General features: G+C 48.5%; 1 protein-coding gene across 1 annotated transcript in view; it reads left to right on the top strand.

The window, feature by feature from the left end:
* Positions 1-14,287: 14,287 nt before the first annotated feature.
* Positions 14,288-22,102, top strand: part of LAMA5 (laminin subunit alpha 5) — an 85,840-nt gene continuing 78,025 nt past the window's right edge. The window contains exons 1-2 of the mRNA XM_053958863.1: positions 14,288-14,626; positions 20,351-20,503. Coding sequence (XP_053814838.1) covers positions 14,297-14,626; positions 20,351-20,503 — 483 coding nt within the window. The 5' untranslated portion in view covers positions 14,288-14,296. The remainder of the gene's footprint in view (positions 14,627-20,350; positions 20,504-22,102) is intronic.

Here is a 22,102-nt window from a genome sequence, read left to right on the forward strand (position 1 = left end):
GGAGGTGACTGGGAAAACAGCCAGCCATGAAGTATGGAAATCCCTGGAATGCTGACTGTCTTCATCTCAAGGAGGGGATCTTCTCCTGGTACATTTTGTCTTGAAAGCATTTCATTAAGGGGAAAAAACCAGAGCTGCAGGGGCTAGAAATGGCAGGCAGGCAGGGAGATGATTTCAGAGGAGAAAAATGCTCCTGAACCTCCCTGCTCCTCCCAGGCAAAGAAGCTGCCAGCCTTCATGTGGCATGTCATTCATCAAGCTGTCACCCCCGGCTCCATGGGTTCACCAGGAGGGAGCGTGGGGCACACCTGTAACCTTTGCCTCCGGAGCTGTCTGAGGTTGTCCCCAAGGCCTGCTGCTGGCTGCAAATGCACCAGTGGGCTGTGGGGGAGCTGGGGAGGGGCTGGGGCTGCTCATACCTGCAGGGCTGGGAGTGGGGAGGGTGCCCTGGAAAGCCTGGGCTCTCCCTTGTAGGGGTGTGCTGTAGCCTAGGGACACTTCTCCCGTTCCAGGGAGCAGCAGCACAGCTCCTCTCTGTCCTGGGAGTCCTGACACTGCACCCCAAACCCACAGAAGATCTGTTTTTTGGGAGGGATCCCTAGTGCTGGGTTTGCTCATGCTGAGGGTGGTTAAGAGCTGTTTCAGAAGACTTCTGGTCACTTCTGTGGGATGCAGAGCACCTCCCAGGCCTGCAAGCAGGCATCTCCTTCCTAAATGCTGGGGCTCAGGTTCTGTTTTGAAGCAACTCTTCCTCTCCCCATCAACTCAAGATGTTCAGATTTTCTATTTAATGCTGGTTATAGCAGCTTAGTCTTGTGGTTTATCTTAGAGCAGAGCACTACAGAAGAGCCTCATGCCCATTCCTGGCTGTGCACAGGCAGGAAAGCTGCAATGCCACCCCACTGAAGGTGGGCTGGGCAGGCTTTGTGCCTGCTGAGGGTCTGAGCTGCCCACAGAAACAATAGCTAGGCAGGAGATAAAAAACACACCTGGCAGGAGAAATGAGTGGGTGCCAGCTTCCTTTGAAGCAACGTGTGAGTATCTGTATAGAGGGAGTGGTCTTTAAATTAGGGTAAAGTACTTAAAGGACTTACTATCAGGCCAGTAAGTCCCACTCTTCATGGTTATTGGATAATTTATATAGCACTTCAAAGGTATCAGGGCCCTCTGCAAGAAAACACTGGGGGAAAATGCACTCCTCAGAAAGTCTGCACTATGACCTTACAAGCATTAAATCCCTGACTCTCCCTTTTTGCTGTAACCTGGAACCCCCTTCTCTTCCAAAAAGTCTCCCGAGGTCCCTTTCTTCCCTTCATCAGTTGTTTTGTTCTCATTACGTGTAAGTTTATGGATTAAAGCAGACACTCTTCTCCCTGATATTTAAGAAGATGCTGTTGTGCCTCAGGGAATCCATTTCATTTCTTAGCCACTGAATACTTACAGATATTTTATTAAAAAAAAACAAAACAAAACAAAACAAAAAATCTTCTTGGTCCTCTTTTTGTTATTATTTTGTTTTCCTTGTTGGTGTTTGTTTTCTTTTCATTTTCTTTTTTTTTTTTAACCTCTCAGCTTCACGGGAAGTGGAATCTGGGTGGCTCAAGTATTTCTGGTATCAGGGCTGTAGTGTTTGCCGAAGATCAAAGGAACCTTTTCAAACATCATTGTTACCGTTAAGAGGTGGCAGCCGCATTTTAAGCAACCAACCTTTTCATCCGAGGCGTGGGTGATTGAGACGCACCAAATCCAGCTGAGGGGGCTGGATTTCAGTTCCTTTCTGGTCAGTTCGGGCAGCCCAGTTCTCTTGTAGCCGAGCTCTGGCCGCAGCGAGCCCCCAAGGGATGATCTGACCTTTAGTACGAATTTAGATCTGCACTGTGACTTCTCTAAATTATGACTGCCAGAGGTCCTGGGGTCACAGCTCTCCATCATCAGAGCACTTCCAGCTCCCAGCACACTCCCAGTGTGGGAGAAGGGATGCAATTATTGATGTTGATTAAAAAAAAAAAAAAAAAAAAAAAAAAAAAAAAGCTGGATGTGAACTGCATGTAAAAATGACAATCTGCTGGGGCTCGTCCTTGTTTTCACTGCTGTGTATTAGAGATGCTTCTGACAAAATATAAATGGCACCACCTAAATTTCTGGTGTAGGACAAAAAAATTAGCTCTGAAGGTGTCCCAGATGGTGTTTCTGCCACCTTATAAATGGTTAAAGTAGAAGAGCTGCTCTCTTTGCTTAGATAAGCAGGGTCTCTGTGTGAATACTTGCAACCCCCAGCCATAATCCCTCTCTGATCTCTGGTTATAAAAATGATAGATGGAATGTAAACTCCATAAAGATTAGTAATCACCAAAAGAGTAGAAAAAATATTGGGAAGAGTTGTAAGGCTTTTCTGCATTCCTGAGGAATTCTGCAGGGATTCCTTTTCCTTGGTGGGGCTTGTGCTACTCCCCAGCTCATCTCCTTTCAAATTTGCTGTCTGGAGATGTTCAGGGAGGATTTTCAAGTATTTCTAAAGAAGTCTGGCATGGATTCAGTGTAACCTCGTGTAAATGACTGCTGCTCACCCCGATTTCCTCAGTTGTGAAGCAGGACAACAGGATGTGTGTACTTGTCAAAGAATTTGGGGCTTTTCTGCTGGCTCAGGTCCTGCTGTGGTGTTCTCAGGGAAGGAGTTCTGACTCCAAAGCATCGTTGCTCTCTGGCAGAACAGCAATTCTCTGTCATGCTATACATTTCAGAGTATTCACGTGGAATCCTTTTTTTCCCAATATTTTGCACACCAGGCAGAACTTCCAAACACAGCTATTGTTCTTGTGTCTCATGCTGCACGTCTGATTTTCAGGAGTTCATCATTTACCTTAAAATGTAACCATTTTGCAGTGTACAAGTGCAGATTGTAAGTCACATCTCTCTAAAAAAAAACCCCAAACTCAGTCCTTCAGTACAGTTTGTGAAATACTCTGGGGTTAAAAAGTGTGAAGGTGGATCTTCCCAAAAATGGGATAGTTGGGAACTGGGCTGTGACAGCTGCAGCCTTTGAAAAATCCAGCCCACTGTGTATGTGGAATATTTGCTGCTTTTGAAATTAAGTTTCTGCTGGTTGGTGACAGTAAGGCAGTCTGGGGAAGGGGAAAATGCACCCAACAAGAGATGGTCCCATCCTTTGGGATGGAATGGGGTCACGGGGTGAAGGTCCCAAGCCCAGCTGGTGCAGGTGGTTTGGTGGGACAGGGAATATCTACAGGGAACAAACCCATCAGGCACTTGTGGGGTGGCTGAACCAGCAGTGCAGAAGCCATGCCTGGGCTGTGAGCTGAGGGATTTGGGGGAAATGAGGAGGTTGTTTCACCTACACTTGTGCAGGGTTTTCCCACGTACCTCCCACCTCTGCAGGGCCCTTGGACTGTGTTCAGAGCAGCTGTGTCAGGTTGAACAGCTCCAGGGACAAAGTCAGGCTTTCATTTAGTAGGAAGGTGTTTGAGGTATGCTGCCAAGATGGTGTTTTATTGCAAATTATCAATGTAAGCTGCATCAGAGACCACCCAGAATCTTCCCTGAGAACATGGCAGTGCTATGAAACTCCTGTGAGATTCTGTTGCCATCTTGTCCCTGCAGTGGGTAAAAGCTGCCTTGGGCCCTTTGCTGGTGCCACGTGCTGTTGGTGAGTCTTCTTCCTGTTCTCCTAGGAGAGTGTTTTACTTCACTATGTTTGCAGTCTGATTGTATCTGCTTTCCAGCTGGGAAACTGGGGTGCAGGCAAGCAATCCTTCCAGGACCACGTAGGAAACTCATGAAAATCAAGGACTTAATCCAGACTCCAGATAAGCACTTAAAATATTTTGGTTTTTTTTTTTTTTTCTTTTTTCTTTTTTGCTGCTGATTACTGCAGCTCGTTTATCTTTCCTGACAAACTCAGCCATCCCCATTGAAAATCTGGATTTGGCTGGAGACTACTCCAGCAAAACATTTGGGATTTTGCCCTGACAAGATCTGTAAGTCTGGCTGAAACAGCACAGCTTATGCATGCTCTAAGAATTGAAAAAATTGCTTTAAGTGCATTGACCTGTCTTTCTCTCCTGCAAAACAGATGGATCACTTTCAATTCTGGCCTAATGACACTCCACTTGGCTATACATCATTACTCCTAATATTAGGAACTCCTGTCTTAAATCAGCAAGAGCTGGATGTCCCTTTCAGCAGCTTCCAGTGCTTACCTGTGTTAACAGCCTCACACAGAAGTAGCTGTGCTTCCACATGCCTGACTTGTGCAGTCTCACAGGGAGGGCTATTCCTTAAATGGGCTAGGAGAGCTTAAAAAAACAAACTGTAAAAGAATTGTTTACACCCCTTTTTATAGCTGGGTCAGTTCACAACCTGGTTCCACAAACGGTTCTGTTGGCACTAGCAGGAGGGGAAGAAGGGTGAGCACTGATTGTGTCAGTGCTGCTGCCAAACACAACATGTTGTGAAGCCACTGCCTCGGTCCCTCCTGTGTGGGGAGCAGGTCCCCTGCACTCCCTGCAGCCCCAAACACCGTCCACAAACAGCAAAAGGGACTCTGACACTTCCTCTCCCAAAGCCAGCGAGGGCCTGCAATAATAAGGATTTGATAAACACCCCAAAGCACTTACTGTGCTTTTCCAGGAAGCTGCAGGCCAGGGAACAGCCAGAGAGACATTAAAGAGCAGAAGCAGAATAGAGTGTAATTAACTTTAAACCCCTGTGAAACTCCTGCTGCTGTGTGTGGCAGGCTCACTTTGGAGCACAGTTGGGTTTGGTGCAAGTTCTAATCTTGGTGTCAAGTCAAGGCTTGTCCAGAGAAAGTGTGCGTGCCTTTATTAGCATGCAAATCACATATCCTCCTTATTACACTGTCTCTGCATCCCTCCCTCTAGAGCTGGTTAGTAGAAGCAGGCAAGAACTAATTAAATTGCTTTATTCATCCTTGAAGTGCAGAGCCCAGGGCAGGAATGCCAACGGGCACACGCCCGTACCCTCTCTGCTTCCACAACCAGCGTGGCAGGCCTGACCTTCACCTCATTAGGCAAGGAATAAATCCCTTGCCATGAAGATGAGGATGTCAGGCACTATATGCATAAATCACATAAGGAGTTTCTAAATGGCTTTCATCTTGGGAGTCCTTATGAGTTCAGAGCTATGGATAAATCCAGAGTGGATACCTTTCAGCAGTAATTCCACATCTGAAGTTCTTTAATGATGTGGCTCCTTTAAATAAGATTCTAAAAGCCCAAGCCAGCTGAAATGGTAGCACACAATCAAGTTAATTACTTTAATTACTATAAAATTATCAGACAGTGTATTTGTAATTTTAATCTCCTAATCCGCAAAGTACCTTTTTCCCTTTAGTGCTCCTAAAGAAAGTAAAATAGCTTTTGGTTTCCTTGCCAGCTTTTCAAGGATCTTTGAAAACTGAGAAGAAACCTCCCACAAATAGCCTGGCTGTGATTATGAGGTTTCTTTTTTCGTTATTTAAAATATCATCCTCTATATGAATGCAAAGCATTTAAAAGCAGTAACAGGATCTATCACAGCAACCAGGCATTTGAGTTTGAGATTTCTTGGGTTACTTGGGCTGTACAAAGGTAATGCACAACATAAACCTTCTCTAAAGTGCTGAGGAAATTGGAGCTTATGGCAAGGGAAAGCCAGTAGCCAAAGAACGAGCCCAGGGCTGCTCTCTGTTATGTTTCCAGCTGCCTTATTTGAAGTGTTATGTCTGCAAAACTGCACTCAAAGTTTTGCACTGGAGGACCCCAAAGTGCTTCCCCCTGGTATGAAAAGGGGTTCCTGACCTCCAGGCCTGCAGCCATTCTGCACTTCAGCTCATCCTCTGGGACAATCCAAGATTCTGCAGTGTATCAAGGCTGTTTGTAGAGAAACATCCCCCTGCAACCTCCTGAACTCCCAGCCTGGAGAACCCCTCAGCTGCCCTGAGATGAGAGCTGGCCATGGCTTTTCCATTCACCAGCCCTTGGAGCTGAGTTTAGGGCTCACTGTGTTTCTGATCTGTGTAAACCCTGACACACCAGCAGTTCTTGTGCTTGCTGCTTGATCTCCTGGACGGGGAAGAGGCTGGGCAGAATATGTGGGATTTTCACTGAAGTCTATTGGACCTATGGGGTCCAAGCAGGGCTTAGCTGTTAAATCCACTTTTTACAAACTTAAAATGCACCTACATTGGATGGTTGAGCATCTTGCAGCTTTTATTCTCATCATTCCCCTACAACTGCTACTTCTTTTCATTTTGAATTGATGTGAAGAGGGAAAGAAAAAGTTAAGAGATGTGTCCAAGGTCATGCAGGGAAGCAGTAGTGAAGGGACTTGAGTCTGAGAAATAATTTAAGTTCTTGGCTTAAATTGATGTCTGAAACAGGCTCATAGCTCTTCTATTGTGGAGAAAGCACCTATTTTCCTATTTGCTACCTCTTCCTACAGGAGGGAATTATTTTTAAGCACAAAACAGCTGGCTGTTCCTATTAAGCTACTGTAGGAATAATCTGCATGGAAAAAAAACCCTCAGATGCTTTCCCAAATAGGAAGTAATTTAGATTTCAGATTAATTGCTGTGACAATAGAAATGAATAAAATCTTTTCCTGATATGGAGCCCAAACCATAGGTTGTTCTTATCGATGGTGGACACAGGTGTGAAATCTGTCTTGTGCTGCACACGGGGAACAAACACTAAAGAAAGGCACAAATATCCCTTTTTATTTATCCACAAATATCCCTTTTGTGCAGAGCTCCCAGCCTGTGGTGTGCATTTAGTGTGTGAGTCAGCTGGTGCTGGTGAATGATGACAACTCTTGCTCTTGCAAGCCTTCCTCTCTTGCAGGCACTCTGCCCTGATCCCGCTCGGGGAAATGAATCGTTTTCCCAGAAATAAGAGCAAGAGTGAGAAGCAGGGAGGATCAGGGCACTCACTGAGTTGTTCTCTCTGTGACCCGTAAATCCTCAATCCTGGCTGTGAAAGGAGCTTCACAAAATGAAAATTAAGGCTTGGGGTGGACAGCAGGGATGGAGGGAGCCAGCACAAGGAGCAAGCCCAAGTCTGGGGCAGTCATGGTACTCCAGGCTGTCAGGTGCAGTTTACAAGGGAACTGAAGCTGAAGTTGCCCCTGCTGTCACTGCCCCGTGGGTGAGATGGTGCCAGCCTTTCTGGGGACAGCAGGGCTGTAATCCAGGGCTTTCTTCACAGGCATCTGCTCAGAGAATTTCTGTTTTGTGCAAGCCTTAAGCTGTACATGGTCAGCAGCATGTACCTGAGCACCTGAGATTGCACACAGCAGATGGGGAGCAGTGTGCTGCAGTGCCAGGGAGCCTGGGAGAGACAGGAGGGGAGAGGCTTGGTCAGATCTGGATTTTGTGGCAGAAGGGCTGCTGAGATGTGTGCACGGAGTGTTTCTTACTTTGCATTGCATGAAGGCCCTCAGTATTCCCCACGTGTTCCTCTCTCTGATAAGGTTAAGAGGATAAAGAAAATGTTACCAAATGCATTCTAACAGATGACTGCAATTTGCACTCAGCTGTTAAGCTGCTGGCTTTTCTTTCTTAGAAACTGCAGAATGGGAAAGCCTAGCCTGTGTTATCGAGAGGGGTGAGATGAAAGTGAGGAGCTGCAGAGTGAAGCTCCACAAATTTCTCTTGCACTTGGTCAAACTACAAATAATCAGATTAAGCCATAACTGTATAAATGGGGCTTGAGTGTGTTTGCTCTGCTGACTTGGTCATGCATTCAGGACGTTCAGACTGGTGTAACTACAGCCCAGGAGGTATTAGTCACGCTGGGAGGACTTCAGTGAATATAAGAGGGCTTCATCTGGGCAGTTACCAAGGCAACTCTTGCTAATATTTCATTACAATGCTTCTGCCCTCTGCAAGTCCCATTAGATTAGGACTGGGAATCTCAGAAAGAAGAGTTGATTGTCAATATTGTGCTTGGATTGAATGTATCCCAGAGGATTTAAAAAAAAAAAAGGTAAAGCATTTCTCATAGGCAGAGCCCACAATGCGCAGCTGGAGCTAAACTCTGTCTGTCATCCAGCACTGCCTTGTGCCCTGAGGAGAGTCTTGGGTAGCAAATAATCTCCCTCTTCCCAGCTCTGAAATAGATGGAAAATGCAGGTATGAACTCATCCTCATCCGTGTCGAGATGCAGAGCAGCAGAGCTGTGCCAGGTTCCATGCAGAGTGGCTGCAGCACAACCTGCATCAGTACAGGCTGGTGCCCTCAAGCTGGGGAACAGTGCCACCCTCACACCTCAGGGCTGTGGCTGTCACCACTGTGTTTGCTGGCTCTGTGCACCTTCCCCTAACTGTGTTCCTTGTCACTGACACAAGAGCTGTGGCTGATTCCCTTGGGGAGTCACATCCACCCTGTGTTGGACTGGGCATCCTCTTCCTCTGGGAGAACACGTGAAAATAAAAAAGCATCTGCTGGTGTGGGATATTGCTTGAGATGTTCTTTCCTCTGGGCAGCTCCTGGGGTCTGTTGCTTGCTCCTAATTACACTTTTCATTAGCTGTGTATTATTTCTCTTTAATGAAACAGTATTTAATAGGAAAATGGCAATACAACTATCCTGTATGACAGAGATTAGAAGTGCTACTGGGTTTTTATCTGCTACCAGTAATTTCCACCTAGGTTTTGAAAAACTGGATATGATGTTGGTGGAAGCCAACAGGGGTATGACATGACCCCATGCCTGAAGAGTATTTATGTGCACATAGCCACAGGGCACAGAAACAACCCCGGGTGAAGTAATCTGTGGGAGGATGAACTTCCAGGCATTCAAAGATGTTACAATGACATAGTAGGAGAAGTCCTATTCTCTGACTCAGGCTTGAGTCACTTTCCCATTTGCAGTGCTGGATGTGTCCCACCTTTCAGACAAGCATGTTCTGTCTGTGTGCCTCCAGTTTGCCCCCACTGCTCTGTCACACTCGAGGGAGTGTGTAACTCCAGCATTGCTCTGGTTTTCACCCCCAGCACATTCACTCATCCCCCTGCTTCCTCAGTGGATTCAACTTGACACAGCGCTCTTGGTCCTCCTGCAGTGCTAAACGACTACCAAAGCTCACCCCAGGAGTAGCTGCACTTTTCTGGTGGGTGAACTGATCTCTGTTGACATGTCAGCTCGTTAAATCTGCAGGGCCCTTCTGGCTGAAGGCAGGGCTGTGTGGCACATTTAAAGCATGATTTAGTTATTAACATAAAAGCAGCTGTGTTCCTGTTTGAGCTGTGCAAAGAAAAACACGTAGCTAATGATGACCCAGCCCGAAGCGTGCCTAGGAGACAGCACTTACGTATGTTTTCCATGTGCCCCAGAATAATACAGAGTTTAGGCTTTAAAAGAAAGTATTTGGGTCCTTGCCAGCTAGACAGACAGTATGAATGAAACACCTGTTCTGGCTTTGGGAGGGTTTTGGAACCATTTGATTACTGGGAAGGTACAGGCTGACCTTAAAGTGAATTGAATTCTCTGGTGTAGAGTAACATGTCCTGCTACATTATGAATCTTCTTGATCTCTTCGTGAAAATGTCCACAGCAGACAAAACACAGATGTCTGCTCCTTTTGGTTTTAACTAAAAGGTGCTGCTTGGGCATGGCAAATTGACCAGCTCTCTCTCAAAACAGTCTTTTTCAATTTTGAATAAATGTTAGAGGAGGAACACTATAAAGGAAACAAAGATAAAACACATTAAAGTAATTCTACCAAGAGAGGAAAAATAACTGTTCATTCCAGTTGCGTCCTAATCCAGTTCTTGCCAACACTCCTTGGTACTTGGCAGTTTTAGGGGGTTGCATTTTCACATGGTGTAATTCAATTCCAAGAAAGACATAAAGAATTATGTCTTTCCTAGAGTTGCTTCCTATTGAATCACCTTATCAGTCTGGTCTGGTTTGTCCAGTCTTAACTATTTCTGTCAATATGGCAAAAACAGCACCAGGAATGCTTTCATAAAAGCAGACTACAGCAGATGGTAGTGTGATGAGTTTGGTCATCCCCTCTGGCTTTTGGTTGTATATGTTCATAAGAACCAGTCTGAGAAACCAAGGCAGATCCTGGTCAAATTCCTCATGCCTTCAACAAAACTCTCCAGTCCTTTCCCACTGTAGATTCAAGCTGTGCCCTAGCTCAGAAGGGTTTAAAAAGCTGTAATTGAGCTGTCAGTTTGAAGAACAAACAGGGGAAATGTACTTTAGGTCTCTGTTTGGGGGCTGTTTGCAGAACTGTCTGCATGTGCACATGTGGGGGTCTGTGTGAACAGAAGGGGAGCTCCGTTCCGAGCCTCTGGGAACTCAGCAAACCTCGCATGGGACCTGCTGATGCCTTTTGTGGGTTTGTTTTACTGCCTTCCCAGGTAGAGCCTGTGGAGACTGTAAAATTATAAAGCTGGAGATGTGCTTGAAGGATATTGATTGCACTTCTGGCTTGTGTTAGTCCAACTCCAGCTCATGCAGAATTAGTTGTTAGCTCCTGGTAGCTGCTCCAGACACACTGAGTCAAGGCACAACACGCTTATAAATGGTGAGCTTGGCGTGGAGCTCTGGGGTCAGCACAGAGCACAGCTCAGGAAACACGTTCCTTCACACAGCCTGCAGCAGGGCAGCAGGAAAGTGATTAAATCTTCCCTGAGATAACGTGTTCCTGACCCTACACCATACAAGAACCATATGCTCGCTTATTTCCCTTGGCTCAGGCCCTGCTCTCAGTGATGGCTCTGGCTGTGGTGGTGCCTTGGTAGGAAATACTGCAAGTGAAGGAAATGGGTCTTTCTCCATTGGCCATATGTTGCTTTTCCTGGAGTGAGAAGAACTCCTTACATTTCTCTGTGTAATATACAAGATGAAACCAGAGAATTTATTCACAGGAAGCAGAATGTGTCTGTGCCACTGCTGAATTTCTTGCTTCTGGCTGTGGGATGCTTCCCTGTGCTCCTGCTGTAGGTTAAAAGGGTCTGTACGGACAGGAAAGCTTTCACTTGTAATTTGCAGAATCTTTGTTCAGATTTAGGAACTGGGTTCCCTCATCAAGATAAGCTGTTTGGAGCCCATACATTGAATTTGTTCTCAGATTTCTTTTAAGCTCTGCCTGTCCCTCCGCGCCCCAAACGCCTTCCGCCACTCTACGGCTTGCTCGAAGAAAGAACTTGTGGTTTCTGGTGGCAGCTTTGGGCAAGCTCCTCATGGTCCTGCAGTTTTTAGGGAGGCAAAAGGAAAACCTGCAGTGGAACTCGGATGCCTTCAGCAGGTGCAGATGGATAGCAGCATGGCTGAGGTCGTGTTACTACATGTAGGCTCAGAGAAGATTGGAGCAGGAATGCTACAGGCTGGACAGGCTGGATTCTTTTTTTTCCAGTTCTTTCTGCATTCACTGGTGGTGGATTGGCTTTAAAATGAAAAGTCTCTTCTGCTTCAACACCTCTTATTTGAGAGCATGTCACTGTGACCAGCTTTGTGAAGCCGAGCCAAGAAGCACAACTGCGAGGCTCAAGAAGCTAGTAAAATTCAAAGGGGGATCAGAGCAGTAAAGGAATGGCAAATGTCCAGGGATGTTGACATTTATGCTTAGAAAAACCTCTTAAATGGAAGAAAGGCTTCACTACTCAAGCTAAGTTCTAGCTGTTATAAATCAGGCAACATCTTTTCTGGGAGCAGAGTATTCCTCACCCACCAGGGGAGTTTTCACTGGAAATGGTTGCTGCTGGTGACTCTCAGGTAAGATGTTAGACCAGATGGGACTCGTGTCCAGTTCACATTAGTAAATATGACTTTTTTTCCTGAGTGTGGCTGAAAAGAGATGGCATCAGGGAAGGAGTTTAAGTTGTTAACCTCAACTTTTTTGTTAACCTCTAAATTGACTGTTTAGCAATGTTAGAAACCCTCTGTCTTTTTCTTCCTGTGCTGGAAAAAGACCCTCAGAATGCCCTGTCTTTATTTCTATTGCTTCTTGGAAAACTTCAGATCCCCTCAATTACAGGTAGCCTAAATACGATTTCAATCTTCAAACTGTCTTTGAAAGACACTCTGCAGTCAACTGGAGGCCAGTTCAGACTGCAGAAGGGTCATTTTTTCTGCGTGGTGCTCCTGAGTCTGTGCCACAAAACCCACGTGCTGTGATTTCACTTTCCTTAATTGCATTTTGGAAGGGAGATTAATTATATTACCACTAGAGGGATTACAGATATTAGACTGGCCCAAGTGTTTTGCCCTGAAACTTGTGGGGGTGGGAGAAAGTTATTTTCCTAATCTGTGCCGTGCTTTCCTTGTTAACTCTTTTTACGTATTTGCAGGTGCCATGGGGTGTAAGTAGCTAATTAAATACGGTATTTGATAAAGTTGAAGGAAGTTTTAATTCCTGTCCTGTGGAGTATTGGTCTCCCCCATATGAACACGTCAGAGCACAAGTATTTTCAAAGGTGGCTGTTCCCAGCGGAACCTACCAATTTTCAAGCACGGTTTAAAGGGCAAAGACCGTCTGTTCTCTTGATAAGAACTTGTTTTTAAAGGTTCTATTTAGCTTTTAAAGGATACATTCATCCGCTTAGAGATAAGATCTTGCATTAAGTGGGGAAACCAGGGGAAAGGTCTCCAAAGAGACGGGCAAGCAGGAAGGGGTTAAAAGATGTCTGAAAGCGCTTTAGGAAATCTTTCTAACTGAATGGGTTTGGCGGCCGTGCTTCAGTGCTTCCTCGCCATGTGGAACCAGGCACCTCTCACCGCCCTGCGCTCACAAGTCCTGATGTCATGATAATGTGATCGCCGGGAAACAGCTGGCGCTGGATGCTCCCGATGGCGTGGGGACTCCGGCACTGCACTCCTCCCCCTCCCCATCCATGCCGGGAGCCACCCGCATTCCCGAGCAGCACCTGGCTGGAGGGCTGCGAGTGTCCCACTGCCTCCAGAACCCTGTGGAAACCTGACAATAAATCCATATATACACTTATATACATATACAGTGCTCCAGATACAGCAAGAGGGATCTTTCAAAAGCCCCCAAAAGTGCTGAAATCAGTGTAATTGCAGAACCTGGCTGGTGCACACCATGTGGAAATTTGTGGAGCTATATATTTGAGCCACACACATCACGTTTTTTGGGGGTTGTTTTTTGGTTTTTTTTTTTTTTTTTTTCCTTTTTAAAACTTTTCATACTTAAGACACTAGTTTTTTCAAGAGGACTGGTACGTCCTAGGCTGTCCACAGAAAATAAGAAACAAAGAGGATGATGTGATGCAAAGAGCAAATGCCCAGCAGCAGCCGGTGAAGACCTGGACATGCTTAAGAGCTTGTTTTGCTTCCTGCGGGGTTCAAATACCGCAGCAATCCAACTGTTTGGAGTCCAGACCCGGTCTCTTGGTATGTCCTAGTTTAAAGATGCAGTCTTGTCCAGTTCAGGCACAACATTTCGTGTGTATTATTAAATTCTTGGATTTTAAAAGAGTCCGTGTTTGCCAGAAAATTAAAGCAGTGGTTTGATGACTTATGCGTTGCTCTGTATTTATGTTCAGGTTTTTATCTCTAAAATGTCTTCCCCCCCAGCAGCATATAAAGAGCTGGCAGTGCATGTGTCCTTGCAAGTCACAGCACGGAGGGATTGTCCATGGGCAGCCAGGGGATGGGAAAAAGTTGGGTTATCGCTGAGCTGCTTCCTTCCCCCTTAGGTGAGAAGGTAAAGTCATTTCCCCAAAGCCATCCTTTCCGGGGAAAGTGGAAGTAAAATTTTCACTGCCCAAATTAAATGAGAGCCCACAGCGTACCTCGAGGAGCGCGAACTGGGTTTGGTCAAGCCTTCCCCTGTTTTGTTAATTAGTAATAGAGTTTTTCCTGTAGATAACCCGATCTATCGGTTAATGGAGTTTAACGTACTGAAACACCAGCGAGCCGCCGCGGGCATCGCAGCCCCGCAGATACAATGGGCACATTGTTCCCGGGGGATCCCGTCCCCGTTTCCTTGGGAGGGGGCGGCATCACTTCACCCCACTCGGCCTCCCCTCGCTCCGGCGGGGCCGGGGGGTTCCCGGGCCGCCAAAGGGTTAATCGGGGCGGCGGGGCCGGGGGGTTCCCGGGCCGCCAAAGGGTTAATCCGGGCGGCGGGGCCGGGGGGTTCCCGGGCCGCCAAAGGGTTAATCGGGGCGGCGGGGCTGCCGCGGCCCCTCCCCGCCGCCGGGGCTGAAGTAGCGCGGCGGCGGCGGAGAGGGGCAGAGCCGAGCGGAGCCGGGGGGAGCGGAGTGGAGCCGGTGCGGCAGCGCTGCCCGGCCCCGCCGAGCGAAGATGGCGAAGGCGGCGGAGCGGGGCGGTGCGCGGCGGGCGCTGCTCCCGCGGCCCCTGCTCCCGCGGCCCCTGCTCCTGTCCCTGCTGCTCCTGCTGTCCCTGGGGCCGCTGCCCGCCGCCGCCCGGCCGCCCGCCTCCTTCCCCAGCGATGTGAACGGGCACAGCCTCCACCCGCCCTACTTCAACCTGGCCGAGGGCACCCGCATCTCCGCCACCGCCACCTGCGGCGAGGAGGCGGCGGGCGCCGGCAGCCGGCGCGCCGTGGAGGATCTGTACTGCAAGCTGGTGGGGGGCCCGGTGGCCGGGGGGGACCCCAACCAGACCATCCAGGTACGGCCGGGCCGGGGGAGGAGGGCGGCTGGCGGAGCCTCGCCGGGGCTGCGCTGGGCTCCGAGCCCCGCTTTGTGCGCTCCCGGTGGCGCCGCGGAGGGCAGAGGCTGCGGGGCCGGGCGGGCAGGGCCCCGCTGCTGTGGGGAGCGCGTGTTCCCACGCATCCCTCGGGCGGAGCTGGTCCAGCAGCCGCGGGTGGGTCAGTGCTGGGGGCTCAGGGAGGGAGGGGTGGTCCCAGGGCATCCCCCGGCATGGGGACACGCACGTGCTCGGTCTCTCTCCCAGCCTTGCCAGGAGTCGCTCGCATGGAACGCGGCTCGCTGGGCTCTCGGGGCTTTCTTTTTAAAGTTGCAGATTCTTTGTGTTCATAAAAGCCCGGGCAAACCAGCACCCAAATTCCCTTTGGTAGTCAGGGAATCGTTATGGTAAATGTGATAGTGATTACTTTGATGCGCCTTGAACTGATAATGTTTACCTTGATGTGTTTTAACTCCGCCGTTCCCCGTGTGTTCGGTGGGGCATCGGGATGAGCTGAGGGGAAAGTTACGAGAGTGGATTTTACAAGCGAATGTCAGGTGATTTATCTCAGGGGTCCCATTTTAAGCTGCCCAGAGGGAGCTTGCAGCCAGGAATGTAGACGGTAAAAGCTGCAGTGCAGTGTAACAGCTATGGCTCCCTTGAAGGGAGGAAAGAACAGTTGTAAACGGGCTTGTAAAACACCAGGTTTAGTTGCAGGAACTCCAGACCCAGTGTCCCCCCTGAGGGCAACCCAAGCCGGGAAGAGCAGCTCTGATTGGAAATGCTCTTGCAGCCTGAAGCCGTGGAGCCGCCAGCTGCTGCTCAGTGTTCGCCGCTTCTGAGAGCCGCGGTGCCGCTCACCTGTTGCGGAGGAGCAGTGGCGTTGTCCCCGTTGTACGGAACGACAAGCACGAGCAAAGGAAATCTGTCAGTTTCTAGGACCGAGCCTTTCTCGGCCTTTTGGTGGGGGTGGCTTTGTTACAAGATCATTTCTGAAGCATTTTTCTCATTCTGGCCACATTCTCCTGAGTTAGTGCTGCAATGGGAATTTTTCAGCTATTGTGTGGTTATGACACGGAATTTTGCTGTCTGTGTAGTATAAATGGTTGAAGATGTCACTGGCTGGCAAAAACCTGATGTATCCTGGGAGCCTTGCCACCTTTTAAAGCCATGTTTCACTTCCCTGCACTGTAAAATAGTGTAACTTGGAGAAGCTTTGCCTGAAGTCCCAGTAGCAGGAAGCTTACAGGGACCTCGATGTAGTAACTGAGCCTCCAGTGAGGCAAAGGAGTAAGGAAAGGTGAAGAAGTAACTGCTGCTCTGTGCACTTGCAAACCAATATGTGAACGATGTCCCAAGCAAAACTGGGAGGATAAGGCTGCTTGGAAAAGCTGGCAAATGTGGGTAATGCATTTATCACTCCACGTGTGTCCATCTGTGCTCTGGCCACCCTGCTAGCTCAGCATGACACACAGCACTAAGGATGCTGCTGACTGAAATAAACCCTTCAGGCTGTACCAGCTCTGGGGGTAGCCCCAGCATCCCCCCACTGCCAAAGACAGCTCCTGAGCTGTGGAATTCTGCAGCGACCCCCTCCTGTCCCCTGTGCAGTTCTGGCACAGGGGGGGCTTTGATCTAAGCAGCACTTCCCAGGCCAGCGGGCTTCACTCAGTCTGAAAGCTTTAGAAAATTCCTTTTGTAGTGGCTCCTTTCCATGACCACAGGCAGCACCTAAAAGGGAGGGGAGGAAACAGGAGGCATCAGAACAGAGGTCAGAGTTCCCAATTCATCCCCTTTAGGGGTCTTGGCACCACCCGGTGACTAAAGCAAGGAGGGAGGTGGGAGGGAAGTGTTCAATTTGAGCAGACTGAAACAACAATAATGAACTCCACATGCATGTCCTCACTGCCTGCGTGTCCCACCAGCCCAGAGTCCCTTCCCTCCTTCATTCACCTGCCCCTTACTGCTCGGGTGTGATGTGCTGTGGCATAAGGAGTTGTCATCAGCAATACTGGAAAAATGCCACTTGGGATCTTGCAAGAGACATCCACATGCTGTGCTGGTGAAGGGACATTTGCTTGGTTAAAGACCTGGGATAAACATTAATACAGTTGTCTAATAAATTAATTGAGTCAGTTCTCTATTTTCTGCTGGTTTAATTTGACATTATAGAAGGCTTCAGAAAAGGGAGTTCACTGACTTTTAAACATGATGGTCTTAAAATGTCAATAATCATTAAGTTTTCTGAAGTAAACTGCCTTAAAGACACTTGCAGTGGTTTTGGCACAGCTTGTGGGAAGGCTGTAAACCTTTTCAAGGAGTTTCCTTTGCTTTATTCAGGGCTTTTTGGCAGAAGACTGCATTTCCAACTGTGGGGGGCTTTTCAGTCTGGAAGGATGTGAGGCACAGCAATGCTGAGGTGTGCTGAAAGGGACTTGCCTTGGAGGTTTGTTTCCCTTGTCAAATTCACTCCTCAGTGTGGGTCAGCCCTACCTTAATGATAATGTCTTGAGGATAAGGCAGAAGAGAGATCATAGGTTGCTTTTTTTAAGCTTTACTGGAGGTGCTGTCTTCCAAGGCAGACAAGTCTGCAAAGGCACAGCTGTGTGCTCATCTTCCCCATCCCACCCGTGTGCCTGGGGGCTGTTCCAAAGCATGCAGGGATGGTGCACTGCTCCTCAGGGTGGGGCAGGGCTGTAGATTATTACTTCAGATTAGGATTGTAGCCGTGAGGCAGGTTACTGGCATTAATTAAAGCAATTGTAGACCTTAGAATTTACGAACCTACAACAAATTTGACTGATTTCAAGGCAGTGCTGCTTGTGCCTCCCTCAGAAGCCTGTTTGAGAACAGCCCTGAGTTCTCAGCACTGAATTGCAGCCCTGAGCTATCCTTGCCCGAGCAGTGTAGGCACTCTCTGGCCCTCTCACTCTTCCAGGTGTTGATAACAGATGAAATCTGAAGCTGTTTCATCCCTGAACGTCTCAGAATTAAGTGGCATTCTCTTTCATACACTGCAGTGTCAGTGACCATTTGTGCTGGTGCCTCTTTATCCCGTGTCCTGTCTCTGGTGGGTGGCAGAAGGGATCTGGCTCAGCCCAGGGCTCTCAGTGCTCCAGGTGACAATTGTTGCTGTACCTCTCAGTATGTGTCTCTTCTGTGTTTGCATCCATGATCATGTTGGATTTCAGTGAAATCACAGGTTTGGAACAAGTTGTTGTTGCCCACACAAAAGCCACATGGTGAGACAGCACCTGCCTGACTCTGTGTGAGCAGCTGATCTGCAGGCACAGCCCTGGGAGCAGCACCAAGCAGGCACTTTGTCTCAAACACTACTTTTTACACCACATTTCCTGTCCTTTTCACCTCATCCCCAGCAGCTCCGTGTTCCCTGTGGCTTTCTGAAAAATCAGGTGAGGGGAGCTGGTGCTGGGTCATGGCAGGGCCAGATAAACTGGGACAAAGCCACCTGTGTCCCCTGAGAGAGGTGCCAGCAGGGTGCCCCGTTGGTCTTTATACTCAGGGGAAACTTCAAAGTTCCCACTGCCCTGGGCAGGATCAGGCCTTGCAGGTCTCTGGAAGCTGCCCCTCATTCAAACCTCCTCCTTATCTCTCCCTCTTTGCAGTTTGCTCTGATAGTGGCAGTTTTATGTTCTCTGAGGTGCCCTGCAACTCCTTGCATTGCTGAAGTTCTTCCTTTGACCATACCTTTGTAGTGTCCACACCTCTACTGCTCTGGCAACCTGCAGTCCCTGCTAAGCCTGCAGCTCACAATTGCTTTTTAATTAAAATCCTCTCGCTGATGTCAGAACTTCCCTGCAGAGAACCTGACACAACGTGCAGGAGCCTGAGTTGCTCTAAAATACAAATAGCTGGAAATCATTCTGGTCAGGTTTATGTTTGGCTCTAATGAAACAACTAATGAGCAACTGGTGCATCAGAGAGGCTAATCACACTTTGAACAGCAAACCTGGTTCAGCTGTTGATGTGTTCCCAGCCCAGCAGGCTGCCCAGGGAGGGACAACAGCAGCGTTATAAATGTGGAGCAGCTGATCCTAATTTTTACTCCCCTCTTACTCAGCTTGAGTTGACTGTCTCCCATCAATGTGAAATCTGGGTTCAAAATGGTTTTTACATCTGTGGCAAGAATTTAAAGCATGAAAGTACTTTTTTTTTTTTTTTTTTTGTTATTTATCCTTGTTTTGTAACCTTGCCTGACTTCCCCCCCCCCCACCTCAGTGTTGTGTGTTGTGCAGCAGAAGAAATTTCCACACAACCTGTTGCACCGGTTCCCATTAAAGGTTTGAGCTTGAAGAGTTGGGTCAGTTTTATCTGGTCTGCTCTCCCTGCTGGCTCAAAGCATGTCCAAACCAGCCTTGTGACCTCTCTGTACACTGAGTGCTCCCTGCATGTACATCAGGGTTACCTGGATGGTCTCAGCTCCCCTTTTCTTTGGCCTTGGGCTTGCCCATCTCTATTTTCACATCACTAGGGGAGTTAATTTTAAAGTGTTCTTGTTCAGGATAACTTGTAATCCGTAATTGTCTGCAACTAACAAAGTGTGTGGTAACAGGGAGTAATGCTGTGAAATCTGTTTCCTTTCCACTGAGCTTTCTCCAGAGTTTGGAGCATCTGGAAAATGACATGCTCTGCACTGGCCTTGTCTTGCCTCAGCCCTGGCAGGGGCAGGAAGGGGATTGCCTGTCTTGAGATCTTGTACCTGGTGTAATATTAACGCTGGCTGCAGCTGGGACAGGCAAGGGCAGCATTCCTGCCTGGGGATAGCTGTGCCTTTAAAAGGAAAACTGCCTGTAACACAGCTCCCATCCAGGCTGTTCGTAGCAGCAATTCAAGTGACACAACAGTGGCTCCACATAACAATTTGCCAGTATTCAGGATGCTTTGCAGGTCTCTTTGAGCGTGGGTCAGATTCATTTGTCCATTAATGAGAGAGAAAGAATTACCCCTAACAGCTCAGGTCTTTGTCTGATCCTGCTCAGGAGGTGCTGTTAAAGTTGTGGGGTTGTTTTCTCTGGCAGCGTGTCCATGGAGTTGACAAAGCCACTCGGGGCCACAAAAGCGAGGCAGAGAAGTGGTGGCAGTCCCTGGCCAGCTGACAGCTGGGGCTGTCCCTTTCTGGCCTTGCATTGCAGCATCATCAGCAAAAGGAGCTTGGCTGCAAGACTGAGCTTGAAAATGTAGCTGAAAGAGCTGTATTGTGGAATGAATAGGTGGGCAAGAAACAGATTGCAGGGAGCTGGGCAGAGGAGCTGCCAGTCTGAGTCCGTAGAAAGGACTGAATGGTTCAGGGCAGGGGTGGGTGTGAGTGGCAGCCTCAGCACAGGAGCTGCTGACCATGGAGTTTGAGCCACTGCTCTCCATTGCAGTGCAGCTTGTCCCTCAGAGGCTCCTGCTTCTGGTAACCAGTCCTTTGAGTCTGGGATCCTTTGTCCATGTTCACTGCATATCTGAAATTCAGAAGGGATGCTGCTCTGAGCAGCCCAGATTCTGCACTGGGTGGCTGTGGGGCTTTTGAGCCTTTTCATGTGCCTTTTTTGCACCCACACTGTAAATTGGTGCAAACAAAACTTTCTGTATCTTGATTTGCACTAGGAGGCTGTATTTTCTGAATTGCTGTGATACCTGACTGCTCTGTACCACGTTTTTCTGGCCAGAGTTAAATGTTGTTTTTGTACTTTCTGCCAGGGCCAGTACTGCGACATCTGCTCCTCTGCAAACAGCAACAAGGCCCACCCCATCACAAATGCCATTGATGGGACAGAGCGCTGGTGGCAGAGCCCCCCTCTTTCCCGGGGGCTGGAGTTCAACCAGGTCAACGTCACCCTGGACCTTGGACAGGTAACACAAATCCTTTCTTCATTACGTTGTAGACCGTGCTGGTGAGGAGCTGCTTTTCTGCTTCTGGAATCCTTTAGCGGAGCTCACTGGAAGTGTGGAACAAAATCCACTCATTTAATGACAGGGCAGGAGGCTTTGGTTAAAATAGGGAAGGGAAAACCTCTTGCCTGTTTGTAATATTAACTACATTGTGGCCTTTGTTGTTACTATTTAGATCTTCCCAAAAAGTTGAGTCACTTGAGGAAACTCATCAGGTTATGTAGGTGCCATTCCCCTTACAGGGTACCTGCCTCTCACAGGGAGGCACTTAGCAAGGCCTCACCCCAAAATGGGAAAATACAGCCCTGAGAAATTCAAGGCTCTAAAACTTTTAACTGGTATGTTTACAACTCTTCAAAAAACAGCAAGTCCCTGCTGAAGGTCTTCCTATAAAAGACAAAGGATGGCAATGAATGTTTGGTCTCTAATGGTGGCAAGTCAGAGGGAATTACCATTTTAATAGCAGAGCTGCCAGGCCCTTCTCTGCCACCTCCTCTGCTGCTCCGGTCCCTCTGCAGAATGTCCCTCTGGAAATGGAGTGTTCTCTGAGCTCCCCCAGCAGCAGAGATGTCCTGGTGGAGCTGTGGAGGCAGGAAGGTGTTGTAAGCCTGGAGAGCAGTGGGATGTGGGTCTGCTCTGTGGTATGGAACTGCTGCTCCAGCTGCTGGGTGGGGGAGCTCCTCAATCCTTGGGACAGGGGACGTGTGAGGCCTCTGCTCCCTGGCAGCCTGAACCCTTGTCATTCAGGGTTTGGGACATTTGCTCTGTTAGGCTTTAACACTTGAGCAGGTATCTACAGAAGTGGCCCCATGAACAGGTAGGGATGGGCTCTCACCTGCCAAGAGATGCTTCCCCAAGCTCTGCTATGAGTCCTGCAGCCCCAAAGGCCAAGTTTGGGAACTCCGTGGATGGGAAGTCTGTGGGATGGGACAGTTTTGGAGTTGTGGACAGCTCACCTCTCCCCCAGGAAACCTGTTTGTTGTGATTGCTCAGCAGCCTCTTGGGGGCTGAGTCATGGCCCCGTTGGGAGTTTGCTTTGTTTCGCAGGGATTTTGAGATTTTTTTTATACCAAAACTTTACAGTGACTTCACATGTAGATCTTTCACTCTCTCTGCTAGAGTAAAGGCTCTTTTGTCACTGCAATTTGCAAGATGCCTGACTCCAAATTTACATCCAGAGGTGGCCAGTCTGTATTGATGATGATACCCTTCAGTTAGATGACTCAAGCACACACTTTTGTCCCCAGGACTGGCCCTGCCTTGCTGTAGCACTCGTTCGGAGTCTACCAAACACCCTTCATAAATTTATTTTCTCCATGAGTGCCAGCTGTCTCAAGCTGTGCTGTACCAGCAGCAGTGAAATATCTGCTACTGCCCAGGGCACAAGAGCTGTGTGGGCAAAGCCTCCTGGGGCTGCACACGGGGAGCTGAGCCCTCCCCAGCGTAGGTGGCATCTGCTGCCTCTCTCAGAAACGTCCCAGCTGGCAGGGATGTGCTGCTGGGTGGATGGCTTTGCACTCCCTCCCCCTGTGACCAAGGGCCAGCCTGCAGTGTGGCTTC

Source organism: Vidua chalybeata, chromosome 17 (assembly GCF_026979565.1).
Source record: "Vidua chalybeata isolate OUT-0048 chromosome 17, bVidCha1 merged haplotype, whole genome shotgun sequence".
Classification (NCBI taxonomy): domain Eukaryota; kingdom Metazoa; phylum Chordata; class Aves; order Passeriformes; family Viduidae; genus Vidua; species Vidua chalybeata.